Raw genomic sequence first — 21,274 nt, 5'->3', positions numbered from 1 at the left:
GGGATATAACTGCAGGCCTGACAGTAAGATCTTTTCCTTTTGTGAGCTTCTGTTTCGTCGTTTGCTGGGAAACAGAAGCTCACGAAAGAAACTCCACGGAGTTCTGACCTGGGGCAATGGCACACATGCCAAGCAGGGAGGGCTCTGCGCGCCACCTCTGGCACCTGTGCCATCGGTTTGCCATCACGCGGCTAGAGCAATCTTAATTTAATTAAAAACCAAAGGCTGGGACAAGACAGGCTGGGGAGTGAATTAAACTCCGTACCAGAAGCCATAACAATGGAAAAGAGGGCAGAGCTGAAAACGTTCCCCTGAAAAAGATTATTTAATTTATGGATTGTTCTTCTAGGCCAACCACTGTCTAGAAGAGCAACCTCGTTCAATTTTAGAACAATTTTGTTCTAGAGTGCCGGTGTAGAGTTTCCTGTGCAGTGTGTAGGGGGAAGCTTATGGGTGGTCCTTGATTGATGACCACAGGTGGAGTCAGAATTTGTGTTGCTAATCAAGGTGGTTGTTGTGAGCAAGGGTGGGCTCCTACTGGCTTAACAACCAGTTTGCAGAGTGCATGCTTTGCGCGCGCAGTGCGTTTGAAAACTTACCTTCTACGGAAGCCCCAGTGCAGTGGTGGGTTTCAAATATTTTTAGAATCTCTTCTGTGGGTGTGGCCTGCTTTGTGGGAGTGGCTTGCCAGCCATGTGATCGGGTGGGAGTGGCCAACTTGTAAAATGTGGTGAAACTCACTTAACGACACTCTTGCTTAGCAACCAAAATATTGGCTTAGAAACTCTGGCATTTGAAGCACACAAGTCTTAAAGCTGTCAAGTTACAAGACCCTTGCACCCCTAACCCTTTAGAAAAAAAAAACCCAGGAGTGTTCAAACTTGACAGCTTTAAGACTTGTGGACTTCAACTCCCAGAATTCCTCCTCCAGTCATGTTGGTTCAGAAACTCTGGCATTTGAAGAACACAAGTCTTAAAGCTGTCAAGTTACAAGACCCTTGCACCCCTAACCCTTTAGAAAAAAAAACCCAGGGGTGTTCAAACTTGACAGCTTTAAGACTTGTGGACTTCAACTCCCAGAATTCCTCCTCCAGTCATGTTGTCTCAGGAACTCTGGCATTTGAAGCACACAAGTCTTAAAGCTGTCAAGTTACAAGACCCTTGCACCCCTAACCCTTTAGAAAAAAAACCCCAGGGGTGTTCAAACTTGACAGCTTTAAGACCTGTGGACTCCTAGAATTCCTCCTCTTGCTCTTCATCTTGATGATGTGTTGACGGGCGGAGGGCGAGGGAGCTGGAACCGATTCTAAACGACACTGTAGATTTGAGGAACCTCTTCTATAGAAGAGGTTAGAACTGGCAGTAACCCACCACTACCCCAGTGCAAAACAGCCCTGCCACACCGACCAGCTGGACTTCAGAAAAGGGAATATAGGTAGTATAGCGCAGGCGCGGGCGGGTGAGCCCAGCTGAAAGTTGAAGCAAACTGGTTCGCTCCCAGCTGATAGTCGGAGCTACCGGTTTGCCCAAACCGGTCAGAACCGGTAGAATCCCATCCCTGGTTGTGAGTTGTGCTCAATTGTAGGACTGTTTTTGAAAGGTCCTTGGTGCTCTCTGAGCTTGGTTTGGTTTCTTGTAGATGTTCCATGACCCAAACCTGGTAACATCATCAGTGCTAGTGACCTGTGGGTTAAGTGACTCACTCCAGTTGTTAAGTGAATCACACGGTCATTAAGTGAATCCAACTCCCCCCACTGACCTTGCTGGTTGGAAGCCACCTGGAAAGGTCGCAAATTGTGATCACATATCTCTGAAGTGCTGCAATTGTCAAAAGTTCATGCACGCATTGCATTATGGGTGTGAGCACGCACACTTTCAGCATGTGGGGACAAAAAGGTTAGCCATCACTGTCCTAGAAGAAATCAATGGCCATTTGGACCCATTTCTCTCCCCTCCCCTCCCTCCCTTCTTCCCTCCTTCCCTCCCTCCCTCTCTCTCCTCAACCCACCTCACAGGGTTGTTGCTGTGAGGTGGGAAAAAGGAGGAGGAAGGCGTGTTGGATATGTCTGCCATCTTGAGTTATTTGCGAAAATAATCATAATAAAGGAGGGCTATAAATCTATCAGCTGCTTCCATCGGTTGCCAAGGAAACCACGTGGAACATCCGCAAAGTTACGAGAAGTGACTACTTCGACTTCGAGTAGATGTTACCTCGTTTAACATTTACTGAAAACTGAGCGTCACCTTTTCATCTATTTAGTCTCGTTCCTCTGTTCACGTCAGTTTAATAACAAATGGCAAACTTTAGAATTAAACTCTGCAGGCCGCAGCCAAAGCCTTGTCTCAACTGCATCCAGCAACGCGGAAAGTCGTATTGAATAAACTTTCCTCAGTTTTAAATTAGACACGATTCCTCGGTTATAAATATCTCCGGATAATCCTTCAGAGGCCGAAAAAGAAAAAAAAAACTGTCCTAAGCACTCGGTGTTAAATAGCTCCCCACCTCCTGATATTAATTGTGAGCTGCCCAGAGTCGGTTTTCCGAGATGAAATCAAATAAATAAATAAACGTCTCCCTTATATAGCGATCAAGAAAACCTGACAGGGACATTCTGTATAGATTCAAGGAAATCTCTTTTTTTTTGTCTGCTCCTGGAAACTTCTCACAGCTTAGTCACAATGTTCTCAGAAGTGAACTCAGGATCCTGTATATGATCTCATTCACCAATCGCAGGAATTTCAAATCCCCGTTGGAGCATCTGTTTAGCCTGGTGTGAAAAGAGAGTTCAAGGCCTGGGACGTGAACTAAGAATGGTGTTGTGGGTTTTTGGAGGTTTGTTTTTTTCCCCAGAGTGGTTGAACTTCTGTAAATAATGTTCTGCCGTGCTCTGCTTAAAGAAAACCCCAAAACTGTTTGCATTTGCAAGTCAGAAAAGTCCGCAGCTCGTTGGTTTGGCTGCCAAAACATTTAGTGAAGGACAGAAGAGGGAATTACTATCAGTACATATCAGTGGTGGGTTTCAAAAATTGTTCGAACCTACTCTGTGGGTGTGGCCTCCTTTGTGGGAGTGGCTTGCCACCCATGTGACTGGATGGGGGTGGCTTGCCACCCATGTGACCGGATATGAAGATGCCAACGACGCTTGTCAGAACCACCTTAAATTGCCTCACACACAGCACTGGCATGCATAAGAATAGGATGTAAAGTTGTTTTTTAAAAGGCATCTTTGGTTTGCGTTAAAACAACTTCAACACACGCAATGTTCTGATTGCACCACAAACGCAGGAGTCATCCTTACCTTTCACAGAGGCACTGAGTTTTATAAATAGGACCATGAGAGTATAGAATAATCATATCCAAGGACTAGTGGTGGGTTTCAAAAAACGTTGGAACCTCTTCTGTAGGTGTGGCCTGCTTTCCGGGTCCACTGGTGGAACCTCTTCTAACCGGTTCGGTAGATTTGATGAACCGGTTCTACCGAATAGGTGCGAACTGGCAGGAACCCACCTCTGGTACATATACATATCCAATTCCTACCTATCGTACAATATTAATACCAGTTCTTAACTTATCCATGTTTTTCTGTCCCATCGATTCTAACCATCGGTACCATTTGTCCCAGATTTCCTGGTACTCCGTCACACTCTTGTCTTTGAGTTCTAGAGTCAGCCTATCCATTTCTGCGCACGTCAGTATCTTCTTTATTATTTCTTGTTCCTGGGAGGGAAATCTCTTTGTTTTTCCAGTTTTGTGCGGAGACCAGTCTGGCTGCCGTTAAAATATGCAACATTAAATATAACCCACCTTTGCTATATTTTTCTTTTGCAATCCCTAATAGAAATAGTTCTAGCCTCAACTCTATTCTTTGATTTGACTTCTCTTCCAACCACTTTCTTATCTGGTGCCAGAAGGCCCTAGCTTTTGAGCACTCCCACCACATATGGTAAAAGTGAACCTAGATAACTTGAAGGTGGATGGATTTAAACTCCCAGAATTCCCGCAGCCAACATACATTTTCATCATGCATTTTACTCATAGGTTAAAAAAGGGGGGGAAAGAAAACAATTCTCCTGTAAAGGGATCAGCAGAAGGGTAGAACTGCAGAAGGAAATGGAAAGAAAGTATTACTTCCCAGGATTTATAGAATTTCTACCCTTGTTTTGAAACAGACATGCCACGTTGCAGTGTTCAGCATTCTCAGTGGGGCGGGCATTGTCCTTTGCCTTGTCACGTCTTTGACCGTTGAATGGATGGGCCTGACCGCTGCTAAGAACCTTTACCACGATCTGCTCAACAAGATCATCCTCGGACCTATAAGGTACAGGAACCCCATGTCCCCTTTTGGTAAACCGAACGAGCCACTTAACAGATCTTCTGAGGTCCAGAACTTGAGTCGGAGAACCCAGGAGCAAAGAGGTAGTGTCTGGTGGCCAGGGGGCTGCTGGATCTTTAGGGGATAGACTTCAAACATCTGCTCATTTGCTGAGAATAGTATTTGATAGATTAGTGGAGAAGATTGAATGCACTTCAAGGAACTGGGTTTTGGTAAACTCCAAAGCAAAGGATGGTTTGGTCCGTCCGGCAATCTATCCATCCCCCCCCCCCCCCCTTATTTAGCTGTCCAAAATCACCATGGATTTAAATTTAATAAATGATGTCTGTCTGTCTATCCATCTATCCATTCTATCTATCTATCTATCTATCTATCTATCTATCTATCTATCTATCTATCTATCTATCTATCTATCATATGTTATTACATTTCTATGCCAATCTAATTATCTATCTCATATGTTATTCATTCTATCTATCTATCTATCTATCTATCTATCTATCTATCTATCTATCTATCTATCTATCTATCATCTATCTCTATCTATCTTTCTATCTATCTACGTATTTATCTATCTTTCTATCTACCTATCATATTTTATTACATTTCTATGCCAATCTAATTATCTATCTATCTCATATGTTATTACATCTATCTATCATCTATCTATCTATCTATCTATCTATCTATCTATCTATCTATCTATCTATCTATCATCTATCTATCATATTTTATTACATTTCTATGCCAATCTAATTATCTATCTATCTATCTATCTATCTATCTATCTATCTATCATCTATCTATCCATCCATCATATGTTATTACATTTTTATGCCAATCTAATTATCTATCTATCTCATATGTTATTCTATCTATCTATCTATCTATCTATCTATCTATCTATCTATCTATCTATCTATCTATCTATCTATCATCACATTTTATTACATTTCTATGCCACTCTAGTTGTAACCATAGCTTAGTTATGATTTTAGGAAAACAATATCATCTGCAAGGCTGTTCAGCCCTTCCCTCTACAATCCCTCTGCAGATAAACTAGTCAATGACTGGATCAGCATTTAGAATATGGTTATCTTCTCTGAGCTGCAATAATTCACAGGACCACTAGATGGCAGCATAAACAGTTTTGTGTCCACCTTTACTGCCATCTCTTGGCCATTAGGATAGTTGCAGCACAGATTTGATTCTTAATACCAATCTAGCTAGGCTTTAATGGTTCCTCAAATCCCTTATCCCAGCTGGACTGATGAGACACGGTATCCTTTCTGACCATCAGTGATGCTGTGGTAAAGATCTGGTGACTTCAAAGCTGCCCAGATGTTGAAGGCTCCAGGGCCTGGTTTTAGGCACCTCCGGAAATCTTGTAAACATAACTTCATCCAGAAAAAATGTAATCTTCCTTCCTTCCTTCCTTCCTTCCTTCCTTTCCCTCCCTCCTTCCATCTTTATTTCCCTCCCTTCCTCCCTCCTTCCTTCCTTCCTTCCCTCCCTCCCTCCTTCCTTCTCCTTCCTCCCTCCCTCCCTTCTGCTCAGTGAAGTAAAACCAACTTTGGTATTCTTTTCAATGTCCTGAAGGATGGAACTTTGTAAACAGTTGCAAATAAAAAATTCCAAAATGTGGGGGCCGCCCTAGAGAAGGCCCTGTGTCACGTTGTCCATCTCTCCCTTCACTTTTTGCCTAGATGATGTCATCAAATGGGAAGATGGGTTCGTTGCTTAATTTTGGAAAGATGGCACCTCGTGTAATTTAGTGCAGGATAAGGCAATCAAACAAATATGTATAAAATAAAATAACTGGGAACATTCTTTCTAAACTGGACAACCTTTTACTATTCTTGCCCGCTTTACAGATTCTTTGATATGACACCTTTGGGGCTGATTCTGAACCGTTTTTCTGCTGATACAAATATTATTGATCAGGTGAGCACCTTGAGTTGTTGCATGCTATGAGTAGGGAAATAACAGATTATTATATTAGATTATATTGCGAACAATATTTATTACTTATGTTTGCTGCAGCACATTCCACCGACTGTAGAATCCCTCTCTCGTTCAACATTACTCTGTCTATCTGCTGTCGGGATGATATCCTATGCCACCCACTACTTCCTACTTGCTCTCCTTCCTCTTGCGGTAGCATTTTATTTCATCCAGAAATACTTCAGAGTTGCCTCTAAGTAAGTTTTCCACTTCTCTCTCCCTCTCTTAAAAAAAAAAAAAAGAAAATGTTTAATTAATGGATAACATTAGAATTTTGATGTTTGTTATCGCCAGCAAGGGAAGTTTGTGGCAGTAATGGGTGCAGTGCAATCATAAAGTTGCATGTTCAAGGCTAATTTTAATCCCATTCAAGGCTAGTTTTAAAAAGTGGTTTTGTCCAAATAATTTAAACCTCTGGTGGTTGCATTCAAACAAATAAAACATGAAATAAAAATAAATAAATAAATAAATAAATGAGTATCACAAAGAGAAAAACAAGAGAAATTTCTGAAACAAAATGGGTGACTTCCTTCTCTATTGATGTCTTAAGCTCCTTTTGATAGGTGGCTTCTAGTGGATAACTTCCAAAGAACGTGTTAAAATATTCATGACTGGGAGAGACATGGGAACAAGGTCAGCCAATGAATAGGCATAGCAACTAAGTCAGCCAATGGGAGCTTAAACAGATCTGAGTCTGTGCAGAGAACTGAAACAGAAACTTAAGCAGTCTGCTACTCTGAGAAGTAAACTTAGCAGTCTGACTGAGCTTGTCTGCTGAAATGAAACCAACTGCTTGTGTTTGCCTGTAACTCTCCTGCTTTGTGTTTACTTGGAAGAACCACCTGTTGGTATTGTACATTTATTCATCTGTTCTTATGTATATACAGAAGTTAATGAATCCTGCATCAATTATCTGTGTGTGCTTTCTGGATTTGAATTTATGCAACAAACTCTAACATAACAACCATAAAAGAGTGTCACATTTTTGTTTAGAGAGAGCAAGTGAGTCAATCGTTTAATAAGGAGAACAAGCTCTCTTGTTTACTAGCTGGTGAAATATGGTTTCTTCTTGGCTCATCTTTCCTTCTCTTGGTAACAGAGATCTCCAGGAACTCGATGACAGCACCCAGTTACCTCTTCTTTGCCACTTTTCCGAGACTGCAGAGGGCATCACGACCATCAGAGCATTCAGGTTTGCAAATAAGAAGCCGTTTTGATCGTGTTAGGACCATTTTCTCCTTCCACGTACCCTCCGCAAAATAGACCATTCTTGTTTTCAACACATCCTTATGAAATTGTCCTTCTGTCATTTCGAGGCCTTGAGTGAGAGGACCCTTAAGTCATCCTTAGCTCTATTGGTGTTCTTGTAGAGCAGGGATGGGGGAATGATGGCCCCTTTACGACCTGTGGACTTTTGACTCCCGGAATTCCTGAGCCATGGCCAGGAAATTCTGAAGTTCACAGGTGGTAAAGGGGCCATCGGTCCCTACCCTTGGTGTAGAATGTCCTCCCTTATGCCAACACCACTTCGAGGCAGACTCAAAAAGGTGTGTCAAATCTGTTAGAACAATTAAGCAGTGGAACAACTTGCCTCCAGGAATTGAGAGACCGCCTGCTGCCAATTACTTCCCAAAGACCCATTAGATCACACAGGGTTGGCCTCCTCCGGGTTCCGTCTACCAGCCAATGTCATCTGGCTACTACCCGGGGGAGGGCCTTCTCTGTGGCAGCTCCGGCCCTTTGGAACGAACTCCCCGCAGAGATCCGGACCCTCACCTCTCTCCAGGCCTTCCGAAAAGCCGTTAAAACCTGGCTTGATGGGGTTGATGAGTTCCCTTCCCCTCTCGATTTGTGTGTCTGTTGGTTATTTTTAAATGCTTGTATTTGTAGTTTTTGTGTTTCCCTTCCCCCCTTGGGTTTGTGAGCCGCCCTGAGTCCCACTGGGAATAGGGCGGCATATAAATAAACGAAACCTAAACCTAAACCTAAATGCTCCAACATTGGAAGTCTTTAAGAAAAGATTGGATAACCATTTGTCTGAAATTCTGTAGGGTTTCCTGCCTAAGCAGAGGATTGGACTAGAAGACCTCCAAGGTCCCTTCCAACTCTGTTATTCTATTCTAAATCTGTTTTGTCACTCGTTCTTCTGGAGGGCTTTGTATGGCACCGCCTGGGAGCAGAGGCAATGAAGTCAGGATGGGGATCTGGCAACAGAGGCAAAAAATACCTTGCCAATGTAGTTGACTGCCAGTTCAACATAAGTGAAGAACGCTTCAATTAAGCGGTGGGGAAAGACCAGTGATGGGTTGCTCCCGTTTCGGCCCAATTCAGCCAAACAGGTAGTAGTGGCGGTGCCCCACCCCCCACCCCCCAGATGCTTCTGGGCATGCTCAGAAGCATTACGCGCAAGCACACCTGAACTGGCAGTAAAAATATTTGCAACCCACCCCTGGAAAAGACCCCAAATCAGACCAGTTGTACATGGAATTACCTTCATTTGCTCCTGTAGCGTTGAGGACAACAGCCGCAACAAAAATCTGTGGTCAGGCTAAAGAGGAGAAAGAACAAAAGCTAGAACAGAACGTGAACCAAAATGACTAGTTCAATCAAAAGAAGGAGTAGATATGATAACAGTGTTGTCTAAGGCACTGCCCCAAAGAAGAGAGGGTCCACCTATTCTCCAAAGCACCAGAAGGCAGGACAAGAAGCAAAGGGTGGAAAATAATCAAGGAGACAACTAATCTAGAACCTGACAGTTAGAACAATTAATCAGTGAGACATCTTGTCTCCAGAAGTTGTGGATGCTCCATCATTGGAGGCTTTCAAGAAGAGACTGGACAACCATTTGTCTGAAATGGTGTAAGATTTCCTGCCTGAGCAGGTGGTTGGATTAGAAGACCACCAACATCCCTTACAACTCTATTATTCAGTGACGTGCGGTGACGTTTATGGCTGGTGAGGCAGTTCCTCTCCCGCGACACCCCACTGACTAAAGCACTTTCTTTCGCCCGCCTGAGCTCGCGGCAGCCCTCCTGAGCTCTGCCGCGAGCACAGGCGGGCGAAAGAAAGTGCTTTAGTCAGTGGGGTGTCGCGGGAGAGGAGAGAATGCCTGAGCATTGCATTTATTAAAGAAAAAAGAAAGAAAGGAAATTTGAAGGAAAAGAGGGAGCGTGGGGTGGGGGGGGGCATCAGAAACGGAGAAAGAGAGGAGGAAGAGTGAGCATGACGCTGCAGCTTTAAACAGAATGACAGAGTTGAAGCCTCTAAAAAATGCGCCCTCTACTATGAGCAGGGGTGGAACAGGGCCGGCGGCGTCCTCGTGCACGTGCGCGGCGCACGCATGCGTACTAGCATCTGTGCGATGCTCCAGCTGCTCCTGGAGGATCGCGCAGGCGCTGTATGCGTCCTGCGCATGCGTGGAAGCGCAGAACTCGTCAAAATCGGGTAAGGAGCGCGGGCGGGCGGGGGGGGCCCGTTGCCGTTCCCGGAAGTTACTTACTTCCGGGTTCGCCGACCAACCGGTTCGCAGGGACCGCCGCGAACCGGTTGAAACCCACCCCTGACTATGAGGCAGGAGAACTGTGTGCCTCAACTACCTTGGGATTTTTTAGGCTTTTAACCCTCGCTTAACTCTGCTCGAGCGCCTAAAAAGTCAGACTAGATGAGGCCTGCAGTTCTCCTGCCTCATAGTAGAGGGCGCTTTTTAGAGGCTTTTTTAAACAGGCAGTCATTCACGGTGTGGCAGCAGCTAGCTAGCCTAACCTCAGCACTCGCCTTTTTCAAATTTTTTCCCCCTTTTCATGATTGACAGTGGTGAGGTTGTGCCTCCCTTGCCTCCCCTGACTGCATGTCACTGCTATTATTCTGTTAGTTTCATTCCTCTCTCCTCCTCTTCGCAGCAGTTCAGCCAACATTCTCTCTCTTCAGGGTTTTATTAGAAAGCTAAGGTTTACTGGATGAAAACTGGTCATTATTTCCCTTTTGGTCTGAGTTCATTAAGTACGCATCCAGAAGGCATGCATTCCTACCAAAAGGCAACCTCTGAACAGCTCAGCCCTCTTCGGAGATGACCTTTGTAGCTGTCATTTGGATGGGATGAAAAGTGTAGTAATAATAAGCAGACGAGCACGATGGAGACAAAATGATGCCGATTGTGTGTGTCAGAGTTTCCATAGAGGGAGAGGAGGGGTAGAAAGGAAGGGGAAAACTGCCAGAGAGAGACCAGAGACAGACTGTCGTTATTATCATGTTATTGGAATAATGCATTCTGGTCTTTCATGGTGTATAGTAGGAAGGGGTATTTAAGCTACAATCTTTTGCGTGTGCTGTACTTTGCACATCGGTGTCCTCTGGTGACAAGCAAGTTGCGTTCGTACAACGTCTTAGACAATGCAAAAATGGAAGTAGATTTCCTGGCTTCTGTATTTTGTTGGAATCTAGTTTTTGGCTTATATATATAGGTTGGATCCAGGGATCCATCCAATTTTTGAAGGGTGGGCTTCAAAATTTTTAGCAAGGGGTTCTCTGCCCGGTTGCTGGGTGGGCGTGGCTGTGGTGGGCGTGGCCTAGTCACCCTCCTGCACCACGGCAGGGAAGGGTGGTTTTGCCCTCCCTGTGTTCCGAAGGCTTTCTTTGAGCCTCCGGGAGGGCGAAAATGGCCTCCCCAGGCTCCGGAGGCTTCCCAAACTTCCGGTAGGCCCATTTTTTGCCCTCCCCAAGCCTCCGTGCACACCCTGCGCTTACCTGCATCCAAAAGAGGCTGAGTGGGGACTCCTGGTTCCACCACAAAACCACGCTCGACTAAACCGCGCCCGACTAAACTGCGTCGCTGACGTCATCAACAGGGCGACAACAGCGCGGAGACAGAAGCACGCTGTAAACCCTAAACCTAAAATTAACCCCTAAACCTAAACCTACCCCCCCTAAACCTAATCCTAAACCTAACCCTAAACCTAACCCTTAACCTAACCCTAAACCTAATGCTAATCCTAACCCTTAACCTAACCCTAAACCTAAACCTAAACCTAAGCCTTAACCTAACCCTAAACCTAACCCTAACCCTTAACCTAACCCGAAAGCTAACCCTAAAGCTAACCCTAAACCTAACCCTTACCTTAAGTTGAATCGGCTTGCTTTCAAAGCGCTATTTAAAGCACCCTTCTTTCTCCGCGCTGGCTGTTGTCGCCCTGTTGATGACGTCAGCGACGCGGTTTAATCGGGCGTGGCTTAGTCGAGCACGGTTTTGATGGGTCACGGGGACTCCTGGGAGCGGTGGGGCATGGCCAGCTAGGAGTGGGATTTGGGGGTTCATAGAATCATAGCTACAAACCCCCAGCAGCCCCCAGCAGCCCTGGTTGGATCAGGCCATCACAACAAACTATAATATAGTCTCTCTGTTTGGGCATTCAAGGTTATATGAACACAAGAATTAACCTGGATTCAGAGTTAAGCCTAATGCGTGAACTCCAGCCACATAGTAATATAAACCTATTAATGGGCAAAGTCCATCAGCCAATTAGAGGCTCCAGGTTGCTCAGTTTTGGTGTCTTCCAAATCTACCCAAATGATCTCGAATGAGTTGGAAATTCAGTACAATTGTTTTGGTTCTTGGGTGGGAGGGAAGTCTGGTGGATTTGCAAAACTGAACGAAAATTCATCTGTCTGGAGAGCAAGACAAGGTGGTGGTTTCTGATCATTTGTACAATTATATTTTCATCTATAATAACCTCCCTATTCGTTCTATCTCCTTTCCCAGCCTGGGGTCATCCAAATGTGGTAGACCAACTCCGGAAATCTCTGCGAATTTAAATCTAAGACATTTAAAGCAGGGTCTCCAATCTTGGCAACCTTAAGATTTGTGGACTTCAACTCCCAGAATTCCTCAGTTAGCTTGCTGAGGAACTCTGGGAGTTGAAGTCCACAAGTCTTAAAGTTGCCAAAGTTGGAGATCCCTGATTGAAAGGATACCAATTTGGAAAAGGATGAACTGGGAAAGTACCATTAGACAGAAGCATCTAGTTGATCTTGACTATCTCAAAAGGTTGAATTAATACTCAAGTGGGAGACCATGAAGAAATCCCAAGTCTGTAAGAGAGACAACAAAGTTGAAAAAACATCTTGGGAGACAAACACACCCTGCTGTTGACAAGAAGAGCACCTAGACATGTTCATGAAATCATCAGAAATCAACTGATTTAGAATTAAGCAGAATGGGAATAATCATTTTCAACTAGACAGTGGTTATCTTTGTGCAACACCATTAGCCAAATCAGTGAGACCTTGTGGCTGATTCACACAACCTGCTGAAATTTTACCAATAAAAGAACATATTTTTAGCTCAGGATTGAACAAAGGGGTTCTTGGTGCTCTCCAAGTTTGCATGTTTCCTTGCAGACATTTCATTACCAAACTAGGTAACATCATCAGCAGGAGGGGGAGGTTCCTGCCAGTTCTAACCTCTTCTATAGAAGAGGTTCCACAAATCTATGGTACCGTTTAGAATCGGTTCCAGCTCCCTCCCCCCGCCTGTCCGCACATCATCAAGATGAAGAGCGAGAGGAGGAATTCTGGGAGTTGAAGTCCACAAGCCTTAAAGCTGTCAAGTTTGAACACCCCTGTGGGTTTTTTTCTAAAGGGTTAGGGGTGCAAGGGTCTTGTATTTAAGACTTGCCTGCTTCAAATGCCAGAGTTTCTAAGCCAACATTTTGGTTGCTAAGCAAGAGCGTTGTTAAGTGAGTTTCACCACATTTTACAAGTTGTTCACGCCCACCCAGCCACATGACTGGCAAGCCACTCCCACCTGGTCACATGGCTGGCAAGCCACTCCCACAAAGCAGACCACACCTACAGAAGAGGTTCTAAAAAATTTTGAAACCCTCCACTGATCATCAGTGATGTTACCCCAGTTGGTTAAGGAAATTTCTGCAAGAAAACATCCAAGCTCAGACAGCACAAAGGTCCTCACTGTTGACTAATTTTTTTTAAACTTTGATTTGTAATTTCTTGTCTTTAGAGTATTGTACAAACGGAGTCTTTTAGTTGCTTGGAAGTATTGTGCAAATCCAGGAAATGGGTTGATTCAGTAACCAGGTTATAGCAATAGCAGCAATAGCAATTAGACTTATATACCGCTTCATAGGGCTTTCAGCCCTCTCTAAGCGGTTTACAGAGTCAGCATATTGCCCCCAACAACAATCCGGGTCCTCATTTCACCCACCTCGGAAGGATGGAAGGCTGAGTCAACCCTGAGCCGGTGAGATTTGAACAGTCGAACTGCAGAACTGCAGTCAGCTGAAGTAGCCTGCAGTGCTGCATTTAACCACTGCACCACCTCGGCTCTATATAAATGTGTTGTGGCCTGCCAGCAGAGTCGGACATTGAGGAGATTGGGGAGGAACATGGGCCAGTCCTGGAGGCTCGGATGAGGGCTCTGCATTGGAGGCAGAGGTGGGGCCAAGGCCATCTGGCAGTTCTCGGCTGCCTTTGGAACTAGGCAGCAGTGTGGCAGAGGAACAGCTGGAGCCTGTTCCCAGTGTGTGCATGTGCAGAGCTGCCAGAAGGAAAGAACAACTAAGAAATCAGGGTCGACTTGGAAGTAAAGCCACAGCTAGATGGTGAATGGCCCCTCCCATAGGAAATAAAAGAAGAGCGAAAGGGGAGTGGGCTTTTGCAAACAAACAAACGAAGAACTTTTGTCTGTGAATCTCAGAGACTCTGTGCCAAGTCTTTCCTTGAGTTTGGAAAATATTTACATGGCAGCTCTTCAAGCTAGATAACGTCTGTGGTCATAAATTCACCTTTTAAAGACTGTTTACCAGGCCTTTGCTGACTTGGTTTAATAAAAGGGGTTTTGTTGGGACCAGGAATCTGCTTTGTGCTTTTGGGGGAAGCTTAAAAAAACGGCCCATTTTTCACTCATTTCTGCCCTCTCCAGCCCCCCGGGAGCACTCTGAAAGCCTCCTAAAGGCTCTGCATGGCTATTTTTGTGAAAGGGGCATGGTTTTGGGAGGCCAAAAATGCTGTATTCAGTGTATAGGACGCACCCAGATTTTCAGCCTCTTTTTTGAGGGGAAAAAGTGCGTCTTATACTCCGAAAAATACGATATGCTTAACAGGGTTTTTTCTCTACTCTCTCAACCCATGTTAGGGCACCAGTAATGACAATGATGGGCTGGACCAAGAATTAGCAAAGCTATCAAAATTATTCTTTTAATTTAAAAATTAAAAAGGATCAAAATTGGGACGAGATAAATAGGGTTCGGGTTTTCCTTTGTGAAAATGAGAAGAGTAACGTATTACGAAATCACACGGGAAAACCCTGATATCTTGCAAGAGTTCACATGAAGACGCAACATTTCCCCCAAACACACTGCAACCCTTCAGAATGTCATGTAAGCATGTCGTGGGATCCTTGATGAAGTTGTGAGATTTGGGACATTTCCATTTTTTTTTTAATGAGGACAAGCCGAGGTCAGCGCATGAGATCATTGATGGGATCCATCAAGTGAAAACTTTTATGACCCTGTATTGGAACGTTGTACTGTATTTGTTGTGTTCTGGTAATTCCAACCACGTGGAATGTCAGCCAGTAAATGTGCCTGGGAAAAAAGCCAGAAGGAAGTGACCTCAGATTAGTATCCTAGACAAAAACCAGGCAGAGTGATAGAGGGGATCAAAGTAAATCATAATCCTCTGTCTATACTGCCCCCTTGTGGTCCGTAGGTCATAAGGTGCTGAAGAGTCAATACCTTCAACACTTTGGATAGATAGATAGATAGATGATAGATAGATAGATAGATAGATAGATAGATAGATAGATAGATAGATAGATAGATAGATAGATAGATAGATAGATAGATGATAGATAGAGATAGATAGATAGAGATAGAGATAGATAGATAGATAGATAGATAGATAGATAGATAGATAGATAGATAGATAGATAGAGAGAGAGAGAGAGAGAGAGAGAGAGAGAGAGAGAGAGAGGGCTGTGTATGTGTATGCGTGTGTATGTTCCAGCATAACTCTGGAACACCTCAAGCAATTTCAACAAAACTTGGTACACAGCTGATTTACTCCCTGGAAACAAATACTGTGGGGGGTAAGACACCCCTAACAAACCTTGGGGGGGGAGATGTTCGGTAGATAAAGCCTATTGTGCCTTAAATTGGCTTCTACTGTACTGCGTAAAATGGCTTCTACTGTGCAGCGCAGTGGAGTTGACTTACTCTCTGGAAACAAATACTTTGGGGTGTGTGTGTTCTGTTAAGATACAGCCTGTTGTGCCTTAAAATGGCTTCTACTGTACAGCGCAGTGGAGTTGCCATGGTAACGGCTTCACAGTACTTCACAAGGGGGCTCCCTCTGGTAAGTGGGAAAATTCAACATTAGAAAATACATTTGGTCCGGACATTTCAACAACATCAGGGCTTCTCCTGTCTAATACAGGATCAGGATAAATAAATAAATACTCGGCAATACCTGGTTATGGGCGAGTACACTATAAGAGCGAGGTAGACAATTGGATACAAAATAATATCTTTCTAGAACAAAGCTGGGAGTAATGCAGTCTTTCAGATAACTGCTGGATTACAGTATGTTTAATCATCTTTGACCACTGACCATGCTGGCTAATGTTGACAGGTGTGGAGTCCTGTCATATCTGGAGAGCAAAACATCCGAACCCTGCTGTGGGATTGGATTTCACTAATTCTGGGAAAAATTTATCTGAGAAATTCTATTTCTAAGGAGCAAGTCCCAATGAACCTCCAAAACTCAATCTTTCCAAAGCTAGAGCAAGAAGCAATGGATAGAAACTAATCAAGGAGAGAACCAACCTAGAACTAAGGAGACATTTCCTGACAGTGAGAAGAATTAATCAGTGGAACAGCTTCCCTCCATCACTGAAGGTCTTCAAGAAGAGATTGGACAACCATTTGTCTGAAATGGTGTAGGGTCTTCTGCTTTAGCAGGGTATTGGACTAGAAGACCTCCAAGGTCCCTTCCAACTCTGTTATTCTGTTATCTTTGATCTGTTTGGAAATTGAATTATGGAGGATAAGAAGAAGCAGTAGAGGTTGGTTCACGGACAAAAGGGCGACCGACAAAAGCGCGCCTGACTAAACCGTGGTAACAAAACCGCGAGTTCTGAACCGCGCCGACGAATGAGCGCTGAATCGCGCCGACAACAGCGCGCCGACAGAAGGGCGCTGTAAACCCAAACCTAACCCTAACCCTAACCCTAAACCTAACACTAATCCTAACCCTAACCCTAAACGTAACGCTAACCCTAAACCTAAACCTAACCCTAAACCTAAACCTAACCCTAACCCTAATCCTAATCCTAAACCTAAACCTAACCCTTACTTTAACTTAAATCGCCCTTCTGTCGACGCGCTGTTGTAAATCGCCCTTCTGTCGACGCGCTGTTGTCGACGCGCTGTTGTTGGTGCATTGATGACGTCGCGGTTTTAGTGATGCGGTTTTGTCGGCATGCTTTTGTCGTGCGCGCTTTTGTCGGGTCACGGTAGAGGTTAACTAATGGGTAGATAATAAGAAAAAACAACAACATTGTACAGCATCACTGCTTGCTTCCTGAAAACTCTTCTTGGCAACTTCTTATGCACACATTTGCTCAAATATAGTTTTTCAGTAGCTCAGCAACTGTTCCATTTCCCCTTCCTGGCATTCTGCCATCCTTTCGGCCTATTGTACAGAGGTGGCATCAGACGATTGAGTCACATCTAACGTCAGGATGATTTTCCCCTTTGCAGACACGAGGCCAGATTTAAACAACAGATGCTGGAACTGACGGACACCAACAATATCGCCTATTTGTTCCTCTCTGCTGCCAACAGATGGCTGGAGGTTAGGACGGTATGTATAACTTCATCACTGTCGTGATTTGGACATCTTGGAATCCAGCAGCTGCTTCTTTGGATACAGCAGGCCAGGCAAAGGTTTTTCATTGGGCAACATCTGGCAAAAACACCTAAAAAAAAGATTAATGTAGTTTCTATTAAGGGTTTCCTACCCCCTTTTCTAAGGATGGGGGGGCTCAGTGGCTAAGACGCTGAGCTTGTCGATCAGAAGGTCGGCAGTTTGGCGGTTCGAATCCCTAGCGCCGCGTAACGGAGCGAGCTCCCGTGACTTGTCCCAGCTTCTGCCAACCTAGCAGTTCGAAAGCATACATTTCCCAAATAAAGTGATAATAATTTCATTTGCTTGGCTTCAGAATGTTAGGTTAACAGGTATAAGAGGCTTTCTAGGAGCCTGGAGAGGGTGAAAACAGTCTCCCTGTCCCCCCCACCCTCCGGAGGCCTCAGGAGCTTCCCTGAAGCCTCCGAAGGGCAAAAAATGGGCCTATGGAACCCCAGAAGTTCGGGAATGGTGACTTTCAGTTTGCTCATAGGGCTGGTTTTTGCCCTCCGGAGCCTTCAGGGAAGCCTCCTGAAGGCCCCTTGAAGGCTCCAGAAGTAAAAAATCGGCTCTACGGATTTATGACCTCCGGAGCCTTCAGTGGCCTTCAGGAGCCCTCCTGAGCTTCTGGTTTGCCTGTAGGGCTGGTTTTTCATGCTATGGAGGCTTCAGGGAAGCCTCTGGAGGGCAAAAAATGGCCTCAAAAGAAGGCTGAAATCAGCTGGCCAGTGTGCGCATGTGCGCTGGCCAGCTGACAGGGCATCGCCTCACATGCCCTGACAAATGGCTCCGCATGCCACCTGTGGCACGAGTGCCCTAGGTTCGTCATCACGGGTATATGGTCTCCTGTTTGAGGAGGGGGTTGGACTAGAAGACCTCTGAGGTCCCTTCCAGCTCTGTTATTCTGGCTAGTTCTCCCTATCTTCTTCTGCTGGAAACCCTAGAATGAATTCTCTTCAATGAATAGATATTATTTTCAGTGGAATCCCTCTGGCTATGGATGACCCAAGATTCTTCTCTTGAAAACTGGTTCACAGGACTTACTTCCTGTTTCAAATTAATGTTTACAAATGCCTCCCATGTTTGTTTATAATATCTGAAGGAATACTTCCACATGGGTTTGTGTGTGTGTGACCCAGTTCATATAATATGCTAAACATATTATTATTTGGTATGATCTCTGTGAACAAAACAATGTGTACGCTAGAATTGTATAAATCTCTACTTCCCGGTGGAGATTTGCCCGACCACATTGTCCGAAAACTGTATTTCTGTACTTGTGTAGATCATGATTATAACTCAACTTCTATTACTCTGGTCTTGGTAGCTCTCAAAAATCTTCCTGGGGTTGTACCTGTGGGGCCAATTCAACATGGAGTGTTTTGGATCAGCGGTCACCAACTGGTTGTCTGTGAAGCACTGGTGGGCCATGAGAAAATTTTGGTGGTCTGCAGAAAATTTATTTCCATTTTTTATATTGCACTAAATAAGGGGTCCTCAAACCACGGTCCCTGGGCCGAATACGTGCAATGAAAGTTTGTGTTCTTGCAGAGAGCCTCCCCCTTTGGGGTCTTTTTGTGTGGGTCAGAGGGGAGCAGAAATTCCGACTTGGGGTCTGCTTCAGCCTCCTGGTGGGGGGCTTTGGGTGAAGGCTGGAGGCAAGCACTGCTGGTGGCGAAGAGCCACAGGGCCTCGTTCCAGCGGGACTGCATCATGGCCTGGAACTGGCTGACCATCTCAGCCCGCTGAGCCTCCAGGCGCCAGTACCTGGCCTTGCACTTCCGCAGGTATTCCCTCTGCTTGGAAAGCCTATGCTTGTAGTCCTCAGTGAGGTGCTTCTGCTGAGCCTCCTTCTCAGCCAGATCCTATTTGAACTGAGCTGCTTTTGCCAACTCTTCTTCATGGGGGTTGCTTAGCTCAAGCAACTGCTTCCTGTTGGGGCCCTAAGGAGCCCGGGCGGGCAGGCGAGGGAGTGGCGAGTAGAGGCTGGCAAGGCGCCCCTCGCCGTGACATTGAGTTGGCCACGCCCATCCAGTCACATGACCACTTTGCCATGCCAGCTGGTTATTAGGCAGATCACATTTGTGGTCCGTGGGATTTAAAATTATGAACTTAGTGGTCCCTGAGGTCCGAAAGATTGGAGACCCTATTTCTGGATAATTGAAACCCTGGAAAGATCCTCAGACAACTCTTTCTCAGCATTATGAAGGGCTATAATGGTTCTCTCTAACCAAGGTCTTTCCAGATGTTTTTGATTACAACTCCCATTGGAGGATTAGAATCCGGAAAAGGCTGCCGTGTAAAATCTCTTCAGTCTGAAGATCTACTGGGGGGGGGGGGGTGTCATAGATCAAGTGCTTGTTTTATAGAGAAGAAGTCTTACATGGTCCAAAGGTTATGTAGAAACAGACAGAGAAGAGGAGCCCACTGGCTGACCGTTGACAGCAGACGGAAGTTGTGGTCATATACAGATGCTGAAGGGATGCAGTGGATCAGTGGCTAAGATGCCGAGCTTGTCGATCAGAAAGGTTGGCAGTTTGGCAGTTTGAATCCCTAGCGCCGCGTAACGGAGTGAGCTCCCGTTACTTGTCCCAGCTTCTGCCAACCTAGCAATTCAAAAGCAGGTAAAAAAATGCGAGTATAAAAATAGGAACCACCTTTGGTGGGAAGGTAACAACGTTCCATGCGCCTTTAGCATTGAGTCATGACGGCCACATGACCACGGAGACGTCTTCGGACAGTGCTGGCTCTTCGGCTTTGAAACGGAGATGAGCACCGCCCCCTAGAGTCAGGAACGGCTAGCACATATGTGCGAGGGAAAGCTTTACCTTACTGATGCTGAGGGAAGCAATCAGGGGTCATTAGTCAAGTTCCATCTTCTCTAGAATCTCCCATCCTATTCTCTTTGACTGAAGGACCTCAAATGCCAAAGAAGCTCACCACTGCAGGTTGCCCGACTCAAGCCAGAAGATTTCCCTTTAAGAGACTGCCTTCTTCTGCCTGTCAGGAGAAAGACTGATGAAACATCATTCTTCCTCAGCTCATGATGAAGCTTCTTCTCTGAGGTCTCCCTCTACATTAACTACATTTGCTCAATTTGTAAAACCGTGTAGGGTTAAGTTAGGTTGGTTTAGATGGCTTTCTTTATGGCAATAGCAATAGCAATAGCAGTTAGACTTATATTCCGCTTCATAGGGCTTTCAGCCCTCTCTAAGCGGTTTACAGAGTCAGCATATTGCCCCCAACAACAATCCGGGTTCTCATTTTATCCACCTCGGAAGGATGGAAGGCTGAGTCAAGCCTGAGCCGGTGAGATTTGAACAGCCGAACTGCAGAACTGCAGTCAGCTGAAGTATCCTGCAGTGCTGCATTTAACCACTGCGCCACCTCGGCTCCTTCATGCCTGTTGAATGAAGCCGGCTGCTTTGATTAGTTTAAAAGCCAAGGTATTATATGAACTTAGGAATGGGCTAGTGGGAAGGTTGTCCTCAATTTGCAACCATAATTGAGCCCAAAATTTACTGCATTTTTTGGAGTATAAGACACACACACACCTCTCAAAAAAAGTGGGTGGAAAAGTGTGTCTTATGTGCGTCTTATACAGCAAATATTTCAGTGAGGGAGGGGGGTTGGTTCGGCATCGATTAGCTGTCCTAGAATGGGCCACAGTGGCCGCAGTGAACAGGCCGAGCCAGCTGGTCTTCAGGTTTCCAGGGCTTCGGCACGTTCAAAGATCAGCTGGCCGGCGCACATGCGCACTCCGGAAACCAGAAAAACAGCTGCCGACAGCACACATGCCCAGAGAGAGGGCTCTGCATGCCACTTCTGGCACGTGTGCCATAAGTTCACCATCACGGGTATAGAGTCTCCTGCTTGAGCAAGGGGCTGGATTGAAAGACCTCTGAGGTCACTTCCAGCTCTATTCTGATTGATTGATTGAAAAAAGCAGGAAAATCCAGTTTCCTTTTGGAAAAGCACCTTTGGGGGCAACCAAGACCTGGATGATTGAGAACCTCCAT

General features: G+C 45.2%; 1 protein-coding gene across 1 annotated transcript in view; it reads left to right on the top strand.

The window, feature by feature from the left end:
• ABCC9 (ATP binding cassette subfamily C member 9) overlaps window positions 1–21,274 on the top strand; it is a 103,257-nt gene that overhangs the window by 58,533 nt on the left and 23,450 nt on the right. The window contains 5 exon segments of the mRNA XM_032221116.1: window positions 4,171–4,319; window positions 6,209–6,278; window positions 6,378–6,535; window positions 7,438–7,530; window positions 17,111–17,213. Of these exon segments, the coding sequence (XP_032077007.1) occupies window positions 4,171–4,319; window positions 6,209–6,278; window positions 6,378–6,535; window positions 7,438–7,530; window positions 17,111–17,213 (573 nt within the window).

This window comes from Thamnophis elegans, chromosome 7, assembly GCF_009769535.1.
Source record: "Thamnophis elegans isolate rThaEle1 chromosome 7, rThaEle1.pri, whole genome shotgun sequence".
Classification (NCBI taxonomy): Eukaryota; Metazoa; Chordata; class Lepidosauria; order Squamata; family Colubridae; genus Thamnophis; species Thamnophis elegans.
Note: the sequence above shows the minus strand (reverse complement) of the source record. Positions and strands in the feature narration are given on the sequence as shown.